We start from the raw sequence: 19,986 nt of genomic DNA, 5'->3' as shown, positions 1-19,986 counted from the left end.
TCAACAGGTAAAGGTGTATTTCTTCACATCATATTCAGCCCCCGGAATGATTTTTCTAAATCTACGTGACCGCTAAGGTTTGGCTCAGGTGGGGGCAACTCTTCTTCGGTCTTCCTCATTTTCTCTTTCCCTCATTTGTTCAGAATTTCATTTTCCTGAAGGTTGTTTGGATGACTTGATACCTGCCCAGTGGAACCTACAGTATACAGTACATGTATATATATATATATTTATAGTGTGTGTGTGTGTGTGTGTGTGTGTGTGTGTGTGTGTGTGTGTGTGTTCAACCACACGCCTCTGCCATCCAGATGTTCAGCAGTTGCCATGGAAACAAGCAGGTGGGTTTCACTCTGTGGACAGGACTTTCTTCAACAGCTTGATGATCCAGTGTCTCTTCTGGTTTGTTTTCAGAGAGGTGTAGGTGTGTGTGGGTGTGGGTAGTGTTTGTTTTAAACTCCTAGCTTGTTTGTAGTGTGTCTGTGTGTTTTTACGGAGGTAGGCATTTTTATATAGGCTACTTACTGACTTACATAGTGGACATGCGGGGGGCTCCTCACTCTTCTTGACACATTTTAAGAGCTGTGATGTCACCTAAAGGTCCTGATCGTGTTCAATGGATCATGTGACGCGTGATGGTCCCAGAAAAAAAACTAAACAAAAAATAAGCTAGGAGCGATGGACTTACAGGATGAAGGCAGAGAAAACAACTTGTGTCCATGTGTCCGTCTGCATGCTAATTTGTTTGTGTGGTGTGTGTGTTCCTATTCTTGTTGTGTGTGTGTGTGCTGGTATCAGTGCGAGTTGGTCTGCTCCACTTTGAGGCCGACCAGCGATGGAGGCATCGGCACTGCAGTAGTGGAGGAGGAGGAGGAGGAGGAGGAGGTGGTGGATGAAGGGTTTGGAGGTGAGGCCCTGAGGCTGGAGCTCCCGCTGGAGGCAGAGGTGGTGGTAGAGGTGGTGACAGCGGGCCTGATGAGGGGGGGCGGGGGGTGGTTGTGTGGAGGCCGGCTCTGCAGCGGGCGCGTCTGCAGTGGAGGGGGCTGACGCAGGAGGCTGGGGGGAGCAGACGGAGGGGCAGGGCGCAGCAGAGGAGGAGGCTGGCACAGGGACGTCTGGCTGGACGACGGGGGAGAGGAGCCACTGCCCCCAGCCGCCTCCGGGGGAGAGTCCTCCATTTTGACCTGAGAGAGAGAGAGTGGGAGGGAGAACAGCAGAGACGTGAGAGCTGGAACTTCATGCTACAACCACCTGCTTTGGAATCTACACTATGGAGGTATGAATGTCAACCAACAGCACCAACACGACATGGACTGTAAGACTCAGCGTTAAGGTGATAGTCCTGTTAGTCAAGCAGTTTTATACTGTACAGGAAGTCACTAATGAGACAGGTTTATTTGATTGTTTAATTAATAAACAAACTAAATATAGTAAATATGAAACTTTGTGGAGGGACTACTTCATCTTTATGCAGTTTCTGCTGCTACAGCAACAGATGTGGCACAAAGGCAACAACACACCTGACAAAACCCAGTGCGAGGCCATTAGGTTACAGCTCACAGGTCGTTTTATACATTTCTGTTTGTGTACTAATCAAGCAAATGCATTTAAAAAAATACAACTTATTAATAATCTTAGTTCAGATATGTTCGTAGGTCTGTGCTTGAACTTGGACACAGCCAGGCTAGCCATTTCCTCTTTATGCTAGGCTAAATACAAACATGTTTAGAAGTGATGTGTGGATTATTCACTGTGTGTGAGAGGTTGCAGCTCACCTCGTCCTCCTCGTTGGCTGCGTCAGTAGCAGCAGACATGTCCTCACTGCTCCTGCGTGGCTCTCTCTGGTCTCTGCTGGAGGCCACCTGCTCCGCTGCCCACTCCCTCAGCACCTCGTCCAGGTTGAAGCGCCGCCGGTAGCTCACGAAGAACGAGCTCACCTGAACACACACACACACACAGGAGGAAGGAGAGAGGACTCAAAGTTGTGCTGAGTTCAAGGACACAGAGGCACCCCGTGGAGGTCAGTAGATACATTAAAAAGGAGGGATAATGGAGATTATAAACCTAAACGGGAGCAGATGAAAAGCTGATAGACCGCTCACACAAAGTAAACTGCTCAATGGATGGAGGTCAGAATAAAAAGGAGGTGATTCACAAAATATTCCTAAATTCAACTCCTGAGAAAGTCGGTGCTCACCTGAGCAGGTGTCTTGGTTCCTATCACCTCGGCGATGGCTGCAAAGTCTTTGCCATAGCGACGGATAGCTGGAAAGGAAAACAAACGTCAGGTTAACACCATCTCTACATACATCACTCAGAAGCCATATGTTGCTATCAAAAGGCAACAACAGCAGAGTGTGTTCAGTCTCAGAGAAACATGGCTGTGTGTGTGTGTGTGTGTGTGTGTGTGTGTGTGTGTGTGTGTGTGTGTGTGTGTGTGTGTGTGTGTGTGTGTGTGTGTGTGTGTGTGTGTGTGTGTGTGTGTGTGTGTGTGTGTGTGTGTGTGTGTGTGTGTGTAGAGTGAACATAGTGTGAGCAGGCTCCTGGGTTTCCTGTTCACCTTGGCCTAAGGTCGACTGGCTGAGTGCACCTGCTCTTTTCCAGGCCTGTCCTACGTCACACTCTAAAACACACACACGTCACACTAACTCATGTCTTTCAGCTTCTCCTTTCTCCTCCTCTGCTTGCACTAAACAGCTGTGGTCGCCGGGGGTTAAACGCTTTGCTCAAAGGCACGCTGACTACAGCTGCTAGGGGAAAGGAATGAGGGATGTTGTCTTTCTGACATTTATAGATTTGAACGGCAGAGACTGAAATCTCCACTGCTTTTCTTGATACTTTAAAAAGGTATTATTCAGTCAGTCAGCAATATTCTGTCAGATCATCCAACAGCAAGTCATTTACTAAACACCAGTCTATGCAGTTTGGTGCCCTTTGCTGTCCATTACTAACAACAGACACTCACCAGGCACAACTCTTCCTTTAATGAATAACCCTCAGTGAAGACAACTGTCTCTTCACTCATTTGGAACAGCAGCTGCTTCGCTTCACTTCTCTTAAGCGTCACCGAAACATCGGTTTGACTCTGAACTTTAGTTCACTTCAATCACAGCTGGAATCTGTTTCTAAAATGCATTACAACAGGAGAACTTAAATAAACAGACATGGCAGTAGATGTAGTGCCAGATGGGTTTTTAAGGCCAATACATCCTGTAAACTTTAGCTCAGAGGGGAACTTTAAAATGTAAATTATTTTTTTCTAGCCACCTCAATTAAAAGACTCAACACTTGCCAACTAAAGGCCTATGCTGTTATATTTCAGGAGCCATCTTCTGCACTGCATGTATCAGTGATTCTACAGTACTGACACAGGCAGGGAGTGAGTGTGTGAGGGGAAAATATGAATATACATGTGTCCAACACTTTGACTTGTGCCTGTGACTCAGTAGGAGGGAAGGCAGGCCATGCTCACCCTGCACTGCTAGGAGCTGCTCCTCTGTGGTCCAACGAGAGTTCATCTTAGAGGCAGGCTGAAAGAGAGAGAGACAATGAGGGCTGAAAGAGAGAGAGACAATGAGGGCTGAAAAGGACAGCATGAGAGAAAAGAGCAGATTAAGACTAATCTCAGTCCCACAAGGGCTGAAAGAATATTTGGAGGGAGTTGGGGAAGGGCAGGGAGATTAAATGCTTTGACATAAAGACCATAGAGGGGAGAGACGCGGGATATTAATGAGGGAAAACGTAGAGAAAATGGACTTACCTCAGCAGGTCTGAAGGTGTCCACGCCTTGGTTTATGCCCTGTTTCAAACTACTGTTGTTCTGTTTAATAGACTGAACCTGAAAAGAAGACAAGAAAGAGGGAGCAGCTAAGTTCAACTGGCTAATTGAAGTAATTAGCGGGACTAGATCTAGGGTTAACCGTGCCGAACCGAACCGTGCTTGTCAGTGGAAAGGAGGCATAAAGGCCGGTAGTATTGCTGTACCTGTCTCTTGAGTGACACCAGCTGTGTGTCCAGCTGTCGTACGGTGAGCACCCCTGCGTCGTGGGAGGCAGACAGAGAGGTGATGTCCTCCTGCTCCAGGTACATGCCTTTGGGCGGCCGGCGGCGCGCTCGGAGCGGGTGGTGGCGGTACTGAGCCCCGATGCTCTCCTTCTTCACCGGGCCCGAGCGGCTGGGCGTGGCCTTGTCTGAGCTGGTGCTGCTGGGGTTCTGCTTGACTGCCTGTGTGGACACACACAGCGCAACACATGTTAAGACGTCGGGCTCTGTCAGAATGATAGCTGTTTACCAGAACGGCAAGCATTACAATTATGTATCGGAAATGAAAGAATAAAGATGCAATTAATTTGGCAAGGCGATCTCTCCAGGTAGGTCATGACTAATACAACAGAAAAGTGTGTTTATATAGGCATGCACAAACACACACACACAACCACCATTACGCTTCATAGTGCTCACCTCTTTCTTGGCATCGATCTCAAAGTCACTGTCGCTGCCAGGGTCACCAACTTCCTCTGCGTCTTCATTACTACAAGTGGGAAAAGGAACATTTCACTCAACTGGCTAAGCCTGGTCCCTTGCCAATTGTCTACTTCTTAAATGCTTGAGAATGTCGACTGAAAATGACCAGAAATCCTATCAAAGCATTTCATTGATATTCATGAGACTCTTGTTTCCCAGTATGCTGGTGCTTATGTAGTGTCATTGACCAAAAGGAGTTTAGTTAATGTCACATCTCAGTCGAGTCATTTCAGATAACATATTGTTTCCTCCCTGCTCATCCCTCCCTCTTCTCCCTCTGTTGTCCCTGCTCATCCCTCCCTCTTCTCCCTCAGTCGTCCCAGGGGGAACATTAGACTCTCATACCTGTCTTCCTTCTCTCTCTTGCTCACTAGCCTCCTGGCCTGTCGGTCCATGACGGACGTCCTGGTCCTGGTCTTCTTCCAGCTGTAGTAATACTTCACCAGGCTGGAGATCAGCTTGTCTGGAAGCTAAACGCAAACACATTACAATCAATAAATGATCAGGGATTAAAGGAGAAGTAAGTGATATTCATTTGTTAATATACGTGATAAATCATTCTATATTCATATCACTTAAACAGTATGCGCAGTTAATAACACAGGTCTCCCAGTCATTCAGCTTTGCAGTAATTGCCAGACAATTTTGAGTATCCCGCTGTTTTTCTTTTCCAATCAGGAGACAGAGTGCTATAAAGAGGCGGGTCTCTGTTCACATGAACGATGACTCGCTGCTCTCCATCGCGGCACTATTTGATGAAGACGTCTGCGTGTTCATGTGGTGGTGACGTAGGGACGAGGGAGGGGACTGCTAACTGCAGTCACTGAGAGGAAGTTAGCTAAAAGGACCATATCACTTACTTCTCCTTCAGGTACTGGGGAAAATAACACCAAGTTCTGCACCAAAAATGATGAGAGTGCGCATGTTGATTTCTTGGTCTCTCACCATCTGCTGGATGCGGTGGAAGCTCTTGCCGTGGAAGCTGAAGGCCTGCTCAAACAGCACCTTGTCCTCCACGGTCCACTCGTCTGGGAAGGGGGTGAAGTTGGCCAGGTCGGCCAGCGATCGCTCCACGTCGTGTTTGTGCCATAGCAGCATGCCCAGAGACTGAAGGGACACACAGGGTCAGACATTTGGATTAGTTTCTCTTCTGTTGCACATTGATGAGTGGAATGATCCTTTGGTGTGAGTGTGTCGTTCTGCCCTACCTGCTCCATGTTGTAACCATGCTTCTCTTTGGCCATCAGGATGTACTCGTCCACTGGGAGAGGAGGAGAGGAAAACGTCAGGAAAAGAAGGAGATGGAGAAATGTAGTGCACGAAAAGAGAGAAACAAAGAATCAACAATAGTATGGTGGAGGGAACAAAAGAAGAACGAGGAGGGAGAGGGAGAAAAAAGGAGGAAGACATTAATAAAAAAGGAAGATATGAGGGAAAGGAAATGAGGGATAGAGAGATGAAGACAAAAGGGTAAGTGAGTGAGAGAAAAACGAGTGCAAAGGAAAACAGAGAATTCAAGTTTTAATTGCTGTTCTCGAGCCATTTAACTGAAGGTCACATTGTTAAGCTTGTACAGGTGTGTGTAAGTGTGTGTGTGTGTCTCCATGTGTACGTGTGTCTCATGCTTACACATGGCATCAGAAAGCAGGCTGTTGGGACACCAGACCAACATGCTCCTGTGGTCTTTCTCATTGAAGCGCGTTGGACTGTCTGTGATGAAAACAAACGGGGACATTTTTTTTTAACAAAACAAACACATTTACCATTTAAATCCATGTATTATTTGAAGTGTTTCTATATGTTTATCACTCAATCACCTCTTTTCATCACCCACACACACACACACACACACACACACACACACACACACACACACACACACACACACACCCTTTAAGGTCTCTGAACTCCCTCTCCCTGTCTCTCCCTGGATGTCTCCTTTTTAAACCTCCTATTAAGAACTTTCCCTGTCTTCCTCCCCGTAGTGTGAATGTGTTTCTATTCAGACTCCATCTTGGCTCTCTCTTGGTTAGTGGGAGAACCCAGGAGAAGACAGTGATGTGGAGATGGTGGACTCTCTTGGGAATTCAACAGCTGTGCACTGACGTGACGAGAGAGGCTGCTGCACGCTTCCTCCCTGGCCTCATCACTTTACATCTAGCACGACTCCTGTCAGGTATCACAGTGTTTCACGGAGCCCAATTCAACCATCTTTAAACCTTTTCTCTCCTCGTGAAATTGTATTCAAACTAAGTAAAAAAAAAGAAAACAACATAGCTACAGCCACATCAGACATGGTTATTATTTGTTTTTTGAAGTTATGAATAAAATAAATGGTTTGACTTTTGCACGGCTAACCCTTTTTATATATTTAACAAAGACTTTAAAACATAACACATTTTATTTTATTTTATTTTAAGACAACTTGACCTTTATATGGGCGGCAGTGGCGAAGTGGGTAGGAAAATTGCCTCTGAAGTGCAGGGTCGGAGGTTCGATTCCCCGCCTACCCGCCACATGTCGAAGTGTCCCTGGGCAAGACACTGAACCCCAAATTGCTCCCGATGGTTCAGAAAGCGCCTTGCATGGCAGCTACTGCCATCGGTGTATGAGTGTGTGTATGAATGGGTGAATGTGGTAAGATATGTAAAGCGCTTTGGGGCTGAGAAAATCGGCTAGAAAAGCGCTATATAAGTCAAGTCCATTTACCATTTTACCATTTATAGAATGAATGTAAGGCATGTAAAGCTGTCAATCAAAGTAGTGTGGAGAAAGCATATTTCTTGTCGTATACATCAATTATTTTCTCACATTGCCCATTTGTGAAAATGATTGTCTTTACATAAGATGGAGGAGTCAGTTTTTGTGTCCTATGTGTGTCTTGTGTCTACCAATTTAAACAGGTAGGGCAAAACAGGAAAGCAATCCATTTGGTTTAGCTCAAGGAAAAGGAATAGAAATACAACATTCTAGACCTTTGCTAGATTTCCTCAGTAACACTGGTTCATTCCTCTCATCAATCTGCATTCCCCTCCATTTCAATGTCCTCCATATGTCTCCTCACCTCTATGTATCCTTCTCAGCCCCCCCCTCCTCTCTCTCTTTCTATTTGTCTTGATTAAATTCCCTCTGTCAGCTCTCTTTCTCTCATGCTTTCCTCTTACCTGGTTTGAACTCAGGGATCTGAGCCTGGTAGTCTCCGCCCACTCTGATCATACTGTCTGTAAAAAAAAAAAAAAAAAAAAAGAGAGAGACACAAGACCAATATGAGTGTTTAGTTCCTAGGGGGATGGGTAGAGCTGTAGGGATAAAGAGGGTGGATAACAGGAAGACATGACGGGAGGAGAGTCCTTTTTTTTGTTTTTCTGGAACAAAGAAAAGTTCCCCAAAACTATCGCTTTGAAAACTGCAGTCAAAATGTAAACTTGGTTACCGTTTTCCAAAAAGGATTTATTTATTTTTGGATCAGGGTGAGTGGAGTTGCACTGCCACCCAAAGGGACTCCCCCCTTCAATCCTTAGAACTCGTAGTAAGAGACTGGACTGTTATTTCGACTATTTGTTCAACAAAGAGATTTTAAATAGCACTATATATCTGATCTCTTTTTACCAGACAGCTATTCCAATCAGAGGCATATATGTTGTGAGAAATATTTGTATGCGTGATTTTTTTTCTTATCGTGATGACAGATTCAGCATCTTATAGCTCATCACTAAGCGACGGTTATACGGACGCACACTGAGGGATGGAGGAGAGAGAGAGAGAGAAAGAAAGGGAGAGAGACAGAGAGAGAGAGAGCGGAAGTCAGACGTTAAGTAATTAGTGCTGTGGTAAAGAGGCTGCAGGGCTAGGAGGGGAGAGAGACTATATGAGAGAGGCAGGGACCAGGAGGAGGAAGAGACAGATTACACTTTCCTCAGGGACAGGAGACAGGAAGGGAGGAGACGGGCATATAGTGGAAACTAGAGTAGATGGGTGGAGAGAGAGGCCGGATGTAGGGGGTGAGGAACCATGGGAGAAATATGGATGGAAGGAAAAGAGAGTATAAAAGGAGGCAAAAAATAAGATGGAAGGGCGACTGTAAAATTGAAATGTGACGAATAAAGTTGTGATTGTATTAGGTTAGGAATGGTGGCTTGTGATGCAGTCTCAGACCAGAATGGGGAAACCTTGGTAAATGAAATGCTTTGGAACGTTCCCTAACCCCTCCCAGCTAAACTGTTGAAAATCTCTCAAAGAAATGTGTTAAAGAGCAAGTTAGTGTGTGAAGGAGAGAAGGGAGGAAGGGAGGAAGGAAAGCTGCATGTGGGCCGAGGATGATGAGCATGGAAGAGTGTGTGAAGGGGGTGGGAGGAGAGAGAGGGAGGAGACGACAGAGGAGTGCAGTGTGCTGGGACTAATGCAGCAATGCAATGGATGCAGCAAGAGCAGCTGGCATGATGCATCTGTACCATGGGAATGTGTCTCCTATACAACACAGGCTCCATGTTAGGATGGCAAACCCCAGACATTAAGCAGTTAAACCAACCTCTAACTTAGGGAGTGAGAGTTGAATTCAGTGTGTAGATTAGATTTCAGGTGTGTGTGTGTGTGTGTTGTGTTGTGTTGTGTGTGTCTACCGTGAGCGTGCTCTTCATCGCTGCTCTCCTCCTCAGAGTGTGGCAGGCTGTTGCCGTTGGTTACGGTCTTGGCTCTGCTCCTGGACAGGACCCCGGACCCCGAGCGCTCCATCACTGAAGGCATGGCTGTAACAGACACACAGAACCCCCAGGTCTGTCAAACCCATCACTGAAGGCTAGGGATGGGGATCGAAACCCGGTTCTATCAAGGACCCGGTTCCACTTTTTTCAAAACCCGAAAATCAATAACGTTTGGGCTTATCGATACCACTATCGAGTCTCGTCGTTTTTTTCCCTCCCGTAGGTCCTGTAACGCAATTGTGTGTCCGGCCTCGAGTCGCGTCACGGCATTTAAATCAAATCAAACCAATCACTGCTGCGTGTCCGCCAATGTTTATGAATGAAATGCAAACAGGTATTAAAAGTAAAACAAGTGAAGTCTGGCAGTTAACTTTGCTCGCGAGGATGGCTGAACGGGCGAAAAGGTCTAGGTTTGGCTTTATCTTACCAAGCTCGAAGGTAAAGCAGAAGCGAAATGCAACTTATGTTGCAAAATCATTTCTTGTAAAGGGGGGAATACAACCTCAATGGCCAAGCACATCAGCATTGTGCATCAAATAAAGGCCAAATGCAGTAGGCTACCTTCGACTGTCTCCGGATTGAAAAGACTCTGTCTACTCCTCCTGCTGCTGCTGCCGCCGCACCACAGACGGGCCCGTCTTCATCATCCACAAAGTACCAGCGGTAAAACGCACACACACAGACTGTGTAGCTTGTTGTCCCGTCGGTTAAAAATAGTAATCCAATTGTGAAATCCGTGTTGTAATCGGCAGCATACAAGCTAGTTAGCATAAAAAGTAAACAAAGTTTTCAGACGTGCTGCGTGATGATGTGTTCAGGATGGCTCAGTAAAACGACTATTAGGTTATCATGATGCGTTCAAGTGTAACGTAAAGGAATGGGAAATTGGGTTTTTGGCGAGAAACATGAGTAATACAGTTGTATAGTGCTCTCATCATTTTAAAATATATAATTAAACTACTGATGCCAATATTTTATTAAAAATGTAATTGAATTTAAAATACAATTATTTATTTTCTAAATATTTTCCTAATCACTAAAACATGATGAAAAGTGACAGTAGACAATACATTAACCAACAAGTGCGAACATTTATATATTTGTTTCATAGATAGTATACACTTGATTTTTTAAAACCAAAAATCAAATTTTCTTCAAAATATTTATAATAATAATAATAGAAAAGTATCGATAGTGGTATCGATAAAGACCCGGATCGATAAGGCGTATCGATAAAGGTATCGATATCAATAAATATTAACGATCCCCATCCCTACTGAAGGCATGGCTGTAACACACACACAGAACCCCCAGGTCTGTCAAACCCATCACTGAAGGCATGGCTGTAACACACACACAGAGAACCCCCAGGTCTGTCAAACCCATCACTGAAGGCATGGCTGTAACACACACACAGAACCCCCAGGTCTGTCAAACCCATCACTGAAGGCATGGCTGTAACACACACACAGAACCCCCAGGCCTGTCAAACCCATCACTGAAGGCATGGCTGTAACACACAGAGAACCCCCAGGTCTGTCAAACCCATCACTGAAGGCATGGCTGTAACAGACACACAGAACCCCCAGGCCTGTCAAACCCATCACTGAAGGCATGGCTGTAACACACACACAGAACCCCCAGGTCTGTCAAACCCATCACTGAAGGCATGGCTGTAACACACACACAGAACCCCCAGGTCTGTCAAACCCATCACTGAAGGCATGGCTGTAACACACACACAGAACCCCCAGGTCTGTCAAACCCATCACTGAAGGCATGGCTGTAACAGACACACAGAACCCCCAGGTCTGTCAAACCCATCACTGAAGGCATGGCTGTAACAGACACACAGAACCCCCAGGTCTGTCAAACCCATCACTGAAGGCATGGCTGTAACACACACAGAACCCCCAGGTCTGTCAAACCCATCACTGAAGGCATGGCTGTAACACACACACAGAACCCCCAGGTCTGTCAAACCCATCACTGAAGGCATGGCTGTAACACACACACAGAACCCCCAGGCCTGTCAAACCCATCACTGAAGGCATGGCTGTAACACACAGAACCCCCAGGCCTGTCAAACCCATCACTGAAGGCATAGCTGTAACACACAGAACCCCCAGGCCTGTCAAACCCATCACTGAAGGCATGGCTGTAACACACAGAACCCCCAGGCCTGTCAAACCCATCACTGAAGGCATGGCTGTAACACACACAGAACCCCCAGGTCTGTCAAACCCATCACTGAAGGCATGGGTGTAACACACACACAGAACCCCCAGGCCTGTCAAACCCATCACTGAAGGCATGGCTGTAACACACAGAACCCCCAGGCCTGTCAAACCCATCACTGAAGGCATGGCTGTAACACACACAGAGAACCCCCAGGCCTGTCAAACCTCACCACTTACATACTGTGTGTGTACAACAATCCGTCAATACACAATCCTATGACCCAAACTCCCATACAGATATATCTGTTAATCATTTTGTCATTAGTGAGTTGGCCGCTATTTGTTTTCATTTGAACCCTATAAAACCTGATACACTCTTGTAAAGTAGAGCGGCACCTTATGCTGCTGCTGCATTGGAAGCGCTCCCATTGTTTTCTCTGGAGCAGAGTATATTTTCCAAACACGGACCTCACTGCATGAGAACTCATTCACACTCAGCACCTCAATGACCCTCACCATCACTCAGTCAGTAGCCCTGGAGTGTCACTCTATTCCTGGGTATCTCTCTAATCACAAAGATCACAGCTGGTATCAGTGAAGTGGGACATGAGGTGATAGAGATACCCTCTTATTTGTTACCTGAAACACTTTGACTATTTGATGGATAGAGGATCAGGTTTGAGTTCTGATCTTCTCCTGCAAAAGTATTAACCGACACTTCATCAATATCTTTATCACAGGAGCCAAAACCGGTTAACTCTTTCTGCCTTTGTTACACTGGTGGCTAATTAAGAACATGCTCCCGTCATGAATTGATTATGAAAATATGTGTTAGTTTCAGCCCATAGAAACACTATGGTTTCAGAGTGCTACTTGTTGAAAAGGCATAACAGATTTTTAGAACTGAAATAATGAGTTGATTAGTAGATTTGTTGACTGACAGTAAATATGCAATCATTTAGAACACATTAATAACCTAGGTTCATTCTTAAAGACTTGATCTCATACTTAATGCATCTCATGATCTCATGCTCCATGCATATTGTATCTCACCATCAAGATGTCCGAAATGTGATGGCCTAGTTTAAGCCCTACATCAGTTCCAGTCTGTGATGCATGCACTCGCCATACATTGAACTGTTATATATGCACACGTGTGCCTGTTCATACATGCTGAAGAAACACAGCAACATCTGAAAAAAAAACGTGCCATGGATAACATGAGGGCCCTCCTGCATGAAGGGGGCTCTCATTTTAAGTGTCATGGAGTCACTGCCAGGCCAACTATATATAATTCCATGGCCGAGTCTCATTTTGTTCCCCTCTTCTTTTACCTCCCTCAATCTCTGGGCCAGGGAGTCTCACATTAGCACAAAAGGCTAGACGGTCAACTCAGGACACAAACAGCTCCACCTCCACACGGCAGAGAGTAACCCATCACAACTCCCCCCCCCCCCCCCTCCCCTCCTAAACGCATAGCCTACATAACGACAGGTGACCACAAGCAAAAAAGATCGATATCGCTCACAGATCAATGTGTAAATAAACACCCATTGAATTAGCCCGCATTCTTATTCGCCTTCACTTTGCTGTCAGCATCACATCGGGACAACTTCATCCCCAGGCAGTTACCTAACTTGCAATGAGAGCAGAACAAAGCGCGGACGCGGCGGAGTTATATGACAAGCCGTGCGTGGTGCCATGTTAACTTTATTTTTTCCTCCATCAATTTACAGATTAAAAACATGTCCAGTTGTGCTCTAGATGGGGTGAGGTGAAACGCTTGCAAACCAAAAGAGATTAAACCCCATCTATCCAAACTACGATAGACAATACAAGTGTCTGAGGCTCTCTTTGGGGGTCTTTGTCTATCGCTGGTTCCCGGTGGGGCCCCCCTAAAGAAACTACAACAGCTGTCCCGCTCTTCTAACTTCCTCCAGAACTAGACATGTGTTTAGCTATGGCTGTATCTCCATGTGCTTACGTTTAGGGGGAACACTACAGCAATACAGCTACTAAAAGGGAGCAGTTCGCGAATCCCTGCATGATCCCGCCGCCAGGTTCATGTTAAGAGAGAGTTTCAAAAATAAAAAGGGGAGGGCGGGGGGTCGGGGTATAGCCTCGGACACCGCTGAGGTAGCCTCGATCTCTTGTCGATTTCGGCAACTGTTAGCAAGTGGCACGACTATCTTAAACTATAACACGTTAACTGCTCGCTATCTAGGCAGGGTCTATTTTTTTGTAGTCATCATGCGTGTTACTCCACCAGCAGTGTATGTTTAGTAGGCTAATTCAATTTCACATCTCTCATAACGACACATGGAACTTTTGACACCTTGACTTTCAATACTTGGAAATCCGACCAAAGTATGCATTATGCCACAAAACAACAACAATTCATACACACTGCCAAACCCTTAAATGTACATGTCGCCTACAGTTTAATAAATATAAGCCTATTTAATAACACATTTGTATTAAGTCTGGTTCAGCTCGCCTATTGATTCAGTTATAGCCTACTGACAGATAACGTTGACAATAAAGTGACTAATGGTGTGGTCAAGGATCTCAAGAGTAAGTTTAAAGTTGCTTCTTTTTGTATTTCGTACAGGCAAAACTAGTATATTGCTAAGAGGACTGATTTATAAGTAGGATATCTGTTTCTTATTTTTCTACTTTCTAATTAGCCTATACATTAGTTCCTTTTTAAACCTCACCAAAAATAATTAAATGGTGGTGGACTCCCAGCCGGTGTTTTCTCTTGGCCACGTTAGCTCAATGGATATATTTCCTTGGCAGTCATTTGTGCTGTGTGTCAGACTTTGAAGTCCTTTTGTTTTCCCCACGCTCGCGTTGCTGTTACTACTACCAACGCTAATGTCTGCTGCTGGCGTGGGGGTATACAAATAAAATAAAATAAAACACAAAAAAAACTCCCTCTCTGGACCAATAAAACTCAAGTTACTGGTCTCTTTCGGGACGTTTAGCAGCAAACGGAGGCAGTTTGGACGGTTGAAGTCATTACTGGAGGATGAACAATAAAAAACAGGCGACATTTCCCCCCTCCTCTCTTCCCCCTCACCAAAGTGCAATCTGAAGTCAGCCCTAGTTGGTGGTTGGGATGCTAACGTTAGCCGGTTAGCTTGCGGCTAGTACCCCTCGCGTTACATTAGTAACGTTAATAGTTGGAAGTCTATATAACAGTCACACGCCGTACCTGTGCTTCGCTTCTCTCCGCTTCCCCCCGCACTCAAAACTTCACAGCGCCTCTGTCCACGGTGTGTAGTCCTACTCGAAGTGCCCAAAAGACAACTATTGCATCTGAAACGGCTTAATGCTTGCCTAATTGATGAGCCCAGTCGGGTACAATGAAGTGAACTGCATGGGAGAGAGATGGTGGAGAGCAGCCGTGTGTGTGTGCCGGGGGAGGCGGACAACACCCGGGGAAAAGTGAGGTGGACATCCGCTCCCGATGCGTTCGCCTCTCCCAACCAGCCGTTTGGATTGACAAGAAGTAGTCCTTTGAAAGTAGGCTATTAAGTATAGCCTATCTATTAATTCAAGTATTTATTGTAGCTACACATGTTATTTGCCACGTTGGAGTGATTATTTATATCGCCATCATATCGCACTGAAAGGCTTTAAAAAAAACAGCTTTTAAAACTACCTAGGCCTATATGCTAATTCACACGATAGTTATTATCCACAGTGAACCTCGTTTAAATAGAATAGAGAAGAAGGCGCACTATCACTTGTAAAAAAAACAGTAGCTGTTGTTGACTCCTAATCTGCTCTATCAAAATCCCATAAATTAGGGACTACTTGCCAGTGTGTCGGCGGAGGGATTCGTCAACCGTGCATCTCTGCGCTGAGGCAGGCTGTCCAGACTTGCACTGATGTATGCATGATGAAGAGAAGGGCAGGAGGGGGGGGGGGTAAAATTAAACCGAGTGTGTGCGTACGCGTGAACATGTGCGCGCGCACGAGAGATAGAGGAGTCTCCGAGGGCGTGCGTGACTTTGTGCGTGACCTGGCAATGACTCAGATAAAAAGCACTCAATGTAGGCTACTTGGGTTTCTCCTTTTATTTAAAACGTCGAACAATTCAAATAGTTCTTCCGTGTGTGTGTGTGTGTGTGTGTGTGTGTGTGTGTGTGTGTGTGTGTGTGTGTGTGTGTGTGTGTGTGTGTGTGTGTGTGTGTGTACACAGAATAGTAGGGGGTGTTTGTTTCAGAGGAATACTGGGGCAGGATTCCTCACACCTGATGCTGGCAATAAACACAATAGCACACACTCGCACATAACCTGCTACCTTCCGTCTGCTGACATGTAACAGCCTGTAGCCTACTCCTCCAGCATCTCTTTCTCTCTCTCTCTCTCTCTCCCTCTCTCCCTCTCTCTCTCTCTAGTCACTCACTCTTTGGCCATCACCTCCTCTTCTTCCTCTTCCTCTTCACCCCACCTCCTCCTTTTCATCATTCATCCCAGCTCTTGAATTCCTCCCTCTTTTTTTTCTCCTCTGTAGCTATTTGTCTGCTCCTACACATCTTTTTTGATCTTCCCTGCGTTTGCTTTCTCATTCTTCCCCTTCCCCAATACTTTCTCCATCTTCCTTCGCTCCCTTATCTGCCCTACTTCTCCTCCTCCTCCTCCTCCTCCTCCCCCTCTTTCCTTTCCTCTCCCTTCTCCCAGTTTGTGCCCCTTGCCCGATTCAATTTATTTTGGTTTATACTCCTTCCTCTTCTCTGTTTCTCCCCCATTCTTCCCCTTTAAATTTCATTTGACTCCTCTGGCTTTCCTTCCTTCTTTCCTATCTTCCTTCCTTCCTTCCTTCCTCCTCATGCTCCTCTGCCACCTTCCTGTCCCTCTCTTTTCCTTTCTCTCTCTCTCTGGCTATACTTCTCTGTCTCCCTCGCTTGCCATCTCCCTCTTCTTCCTCTCGTGTCGCTTTTCATTACAGCAGTTTGTGTGTGTGTGTGTGTGTGTGTGTGTGTGTGTCTGTCTGTCTGTCTGTCTGTCTGTCTGTCTGTCTGTCTGTATATCTGTCTGTGTATCTGTCTGTCTGTCAGTCTGTCTGTATGTCTTTCTGTCTGTCTATGTGTCTGTCTGTCTGTCTGTGTCTATGTGTGTGTGGTGTGTGTGTGCGTACGTGCAACTTGCTCCCTTCCCCTCCCCCCGTCGGCCCCCATACGGTGACACAGTGAAGCAGTTTTCGCTTCGCTCACCTCCAGAGCCCTCTTCTTTCCACTTCCTACCCCCCCCCCCTCCTGCTCCCCCAGCTCATTTTCACCCCTGCCACCTCCTCTCCTTTCCCCTCTCATCCCTCCCTCCCCCTCCTCTCATTAGTCAGTGTCCATGGAACTCACCATTCCATTGCTTTTCCTCTCTCTCTCACTCTCTCTCTTTCTCTCTCTCTCTCTCTCTCTCTCTCTCTCTCTCTCTCTCTCTCTCTCTCTCTCTCTCTCTCTCCATGTCCAGTCCTTGGAGCTCAACACATCCTCACTAATGAACAGCATCTCTTCTTCCTCTCCCCTTTTTCTCCCCTCCATTCGTCACTCCGTTTCTCTCTCTCTCTCTCTCTCTCTCTCCATCCCCTATCCTCCTCTCCTCGCTCTGCTTCTCTTTTTCGATCTTCCAGGGCTCGGCGTTCCCTCCCACTCTCCCTCCGGCTCCCTCTTGTTTACACTTCTTTCCTCCCCTCCCCTCCTTCCCTCTCTCTCTCTCTCTCCACCTGTCTCATTCTTTACTCTCTTGTCTGTCTTCTTTTCTCACTTTTTCTAGGAGGTGAGTGTCTCTCTCCTCCGCTGTCTCCATCACTCCATCCTTCCATCCCTCCCTCTCTCCCTCTAATCCTCTGACTTGCTCCGTTATCCCAGGAGGGAGACTCTTGGTCCTACAATCAGATGTGCTAGAATGTAATGTAATATGGGAGGACCATCACATACTCTAAATCTAATAGATACAGTGAGATGATGCCCTCTGTCACTGCCAGCTCATTATGATATGATGTGTGCACTCTGTATGACACACCACCATGTTACTCATTATGGTCTGACACAGGCTTTTATGCCTTAAGCAGATAGTACATAATATATTACTGTGTTGTTTTATGTTTCTGTGGACGCTGACTTGTTTTAAGGGAACACTTAGCCCATAGTGTATTTGCCATGTGCCAAAAGGAGATCAGAAATAACTAACAGATTTGCAGCCCTGTTGCTCTATTTACCTATACACACTTAGTTGAGGTAGCTGCTCTCCAGTACTGTACATTGTCCCGAATCCATACAAATCCCTATATGAAGCACGTAGAGTTTTCACAATTGAAAAGTAAATTAAAGGTCTTAAAGGTGCAGTGTGAAGGTTTTGGAATTATTCAGAACAGATTGGAATATTATATTCATAGATATGTTCTGTATGATTGCTTGAAAATGGGAGATGTTTCTTTCATTAACTTTAGAATGAGCATTCTATATCTACATGTGGGAGGCCACCATGTTGCAACGGCATGTTTCTAGCACAGACAAACTTAAAAGCCTTACACCATTTTATTATATATAGTGGGTGTCTTCACCTCATCACTTGGTATTGAAAGACTTGAGGCAGTGGTGGATGATGCCATCTTTAGTATCTTCTTGTCCTTGAAGGCCACTGTAGCTTCTGTAAATTGTGCCAACGGGAGGGGTTCGCAATGGAGCGCTGCAATCGAGAACTTTCACCACTAGATGACGCCAAAATAACCTTTATTACACATTGCACCTTTGAGGTAAAGCCGATGGAAGGTCAGCGGGTCACTATAGTCATAAGGAACCATCTTTAAAGAGTTGTTCCGTAAATGTGCACAGCAACTTCAATAGCATTCCGGCAAGTAATTGTCTAAATATTTTAATTTGATTGCATCCTACGTGCACTAATTTTTCCTACTTTTAGATGCTACAGCTGCTAGAGCCAAAAACATCCAGAATTGCATTGCTATTAAGGGTGAAATGGGTGGAAAGATGTCTTTGTTTTATAATGTATCATTTGAATCATTTCCAAAGATGCACATAATTTAATAGGATAGCCAGATGGGGGACACTGAAGGTGAGACATGCATAAATTAAACTTCCTGATAGATAGTGTGTCTTGTTAGAAAGACTGGACATTTTAGTGAAGAGTGAAAGCAAAATAAATGTATAAATAAATCTTAAAGGTGCAGTGTGTAATATGACATCATCAAGTAAATTCTAGAAAGTTCTAGAATGCAACGCTCCCTGGGTAACCCCACCCCCTTCGAATAATAACAGAAGCTATAGTGGCCTTCAAGGACAAGAACAATTCTAAATTTTAAACAATGCACTTGATGACATTCCAACTATGACACTTCCAAAATGGCGGTGACAAGGCCCTGGTCCAAAGTATGGAGAAATATGGACATATATGAGACCCTTTCTAAGGAAAAAAAAAATAATTCTAAAAAAATAAATCAGCTATTATGCACTAAATTAAACGTACTTATGGACATTATAATTATTTTCTACAAAATCTGCTAGGAAATAAAACCCAAAATTCTACACACTGCAGGTTTAAAGGTGCAGTGTGTAATATGACATCATCAAGTAAGTTCTAGAAAGTTCTAGAATGCAACGCTCCCTGGGTAACCCCACCCCCTTCGAATAATAACAGAAGCTATAGTGGCCTTCAAGGACAAGAACAATTCTAAATTTTAAACAATGAACTTGATGACATTCCAACTATGACACTTCCAAAATGGCGGTGACAAGGCCTTGGTCCAAAGTATGGAGAAATATGGACATATATGAGACCCTTTCTAAGGAAAAAAATAATAATTCTAAAAAAATTAATCAGCTATTATGCACTAAATTAAACGTACTTATGGATATTATAATTATTTTCTACAAAATCTGCTAGTAAATAAAACCCAAAATTCTACACACTGCAGGTTTAAGGTATCTTAACCATAAGTATATGAGGCGTTTTTGTGGGTCCCTTGGAAGTTTGGGGCCCAAGTAAGTTGAGTTACCCATCTTTGCCTTATCTGCCTCTGGATGTAACATTTACAGTAAATGAGGTTGAAACTCTCCAGCCAAATTGAGCTCTTTGAGTTGATGCCAACTTGGCTGGTGCTGCTCCACCACAGGATGTATAAAAGCTGCAAGACTATTGAACACTCATCATAATGTAGATTCTGTAATGAAGAAGAGGAAGACAAGTTGCATTTGTTTTCCTTTTGCCCACACATAGATTGTTTATGGATCGATATCCAAAAACTGGCTGAGAGGCCACTTAAAGGTGCAGTGTGTAATATGACATCATCAAGAAAGTTCTACAAAGTTCTACAAAGTTCTAGAATGCAACGCTCCCTGGGTAACCCCACCCCTTTCAAATAATAACAGAAGCTACAGTGGCCTTCAAGGACAAGAACAATGCACCTGATGACATTCCAACTATGACGCTTTCAACATGGCGGCAACTAGGCCTTGGTCCAAGATACGCAGAAATATGGACATATATGAGACCCTTTCTAAGGGAAAAAAAATCATTCTAATTTTTTTTTCAGCTATTATGCACTAAATTAAATGTTCTTA

General features: G+C 45.0%; 1 protein-coding gene across 1 annotated transcript; it reads right to left on the bottom strand.

Moving 5' to 3' along the window:
* Positions 1-791: 791 nt before the first annotated feature.
* Positions 792-14,769, bottom strand: rcor2 (REST corepressor 2; the record flags this gene model as incomplete). Its single annotated transcript, XM_080052253.1, has 14 exons — positions 14,619-14,769; positions 9,141-9,266; positions 7,686-7,742; positions 6,151-6,231; positions 5,730-5,782; positions 5,467-5,628; positions 4,867-4,991; positions 4,459-4,528; positions 3,982-4,221; positions 3,758-3,835; positions 3,470-3,527; positions 2,195-2,262; positions 1,773-1,934; positions 792-1,181 (listed from the first exon to the last, which is right to left on the bottom strand). The coding sequence occupies exons 2-14, from the start codon at positions 9,262-9,264 to the stop codon at positions 792-794; spliced, it is 1,668 nt and encodes a 555-aa protein (XP_079908379.1). The 5' UTR covers positions 9,265-9,266; positions 14,619-14,769.
* Between the last annotated feature and the right edge of the window lie 5,217 nt (positions 14,770-19,986).

This window comes from Ammodytes marinus (genome assembly GCF_949987685.1).
Source record: "Ammodytes marinus genome assembly, chromosome: 23".
Classification (NCBI taxonomy): Eukaryota; Metazoa; Chordata; class Actinopteri; order Uranoscopiformes; family Ammodytidae; genus Ammodytes; species Ammodytes marinus.
This window is presented reverse-complemented; position numbering and strand designations above follow the sequence as displayed.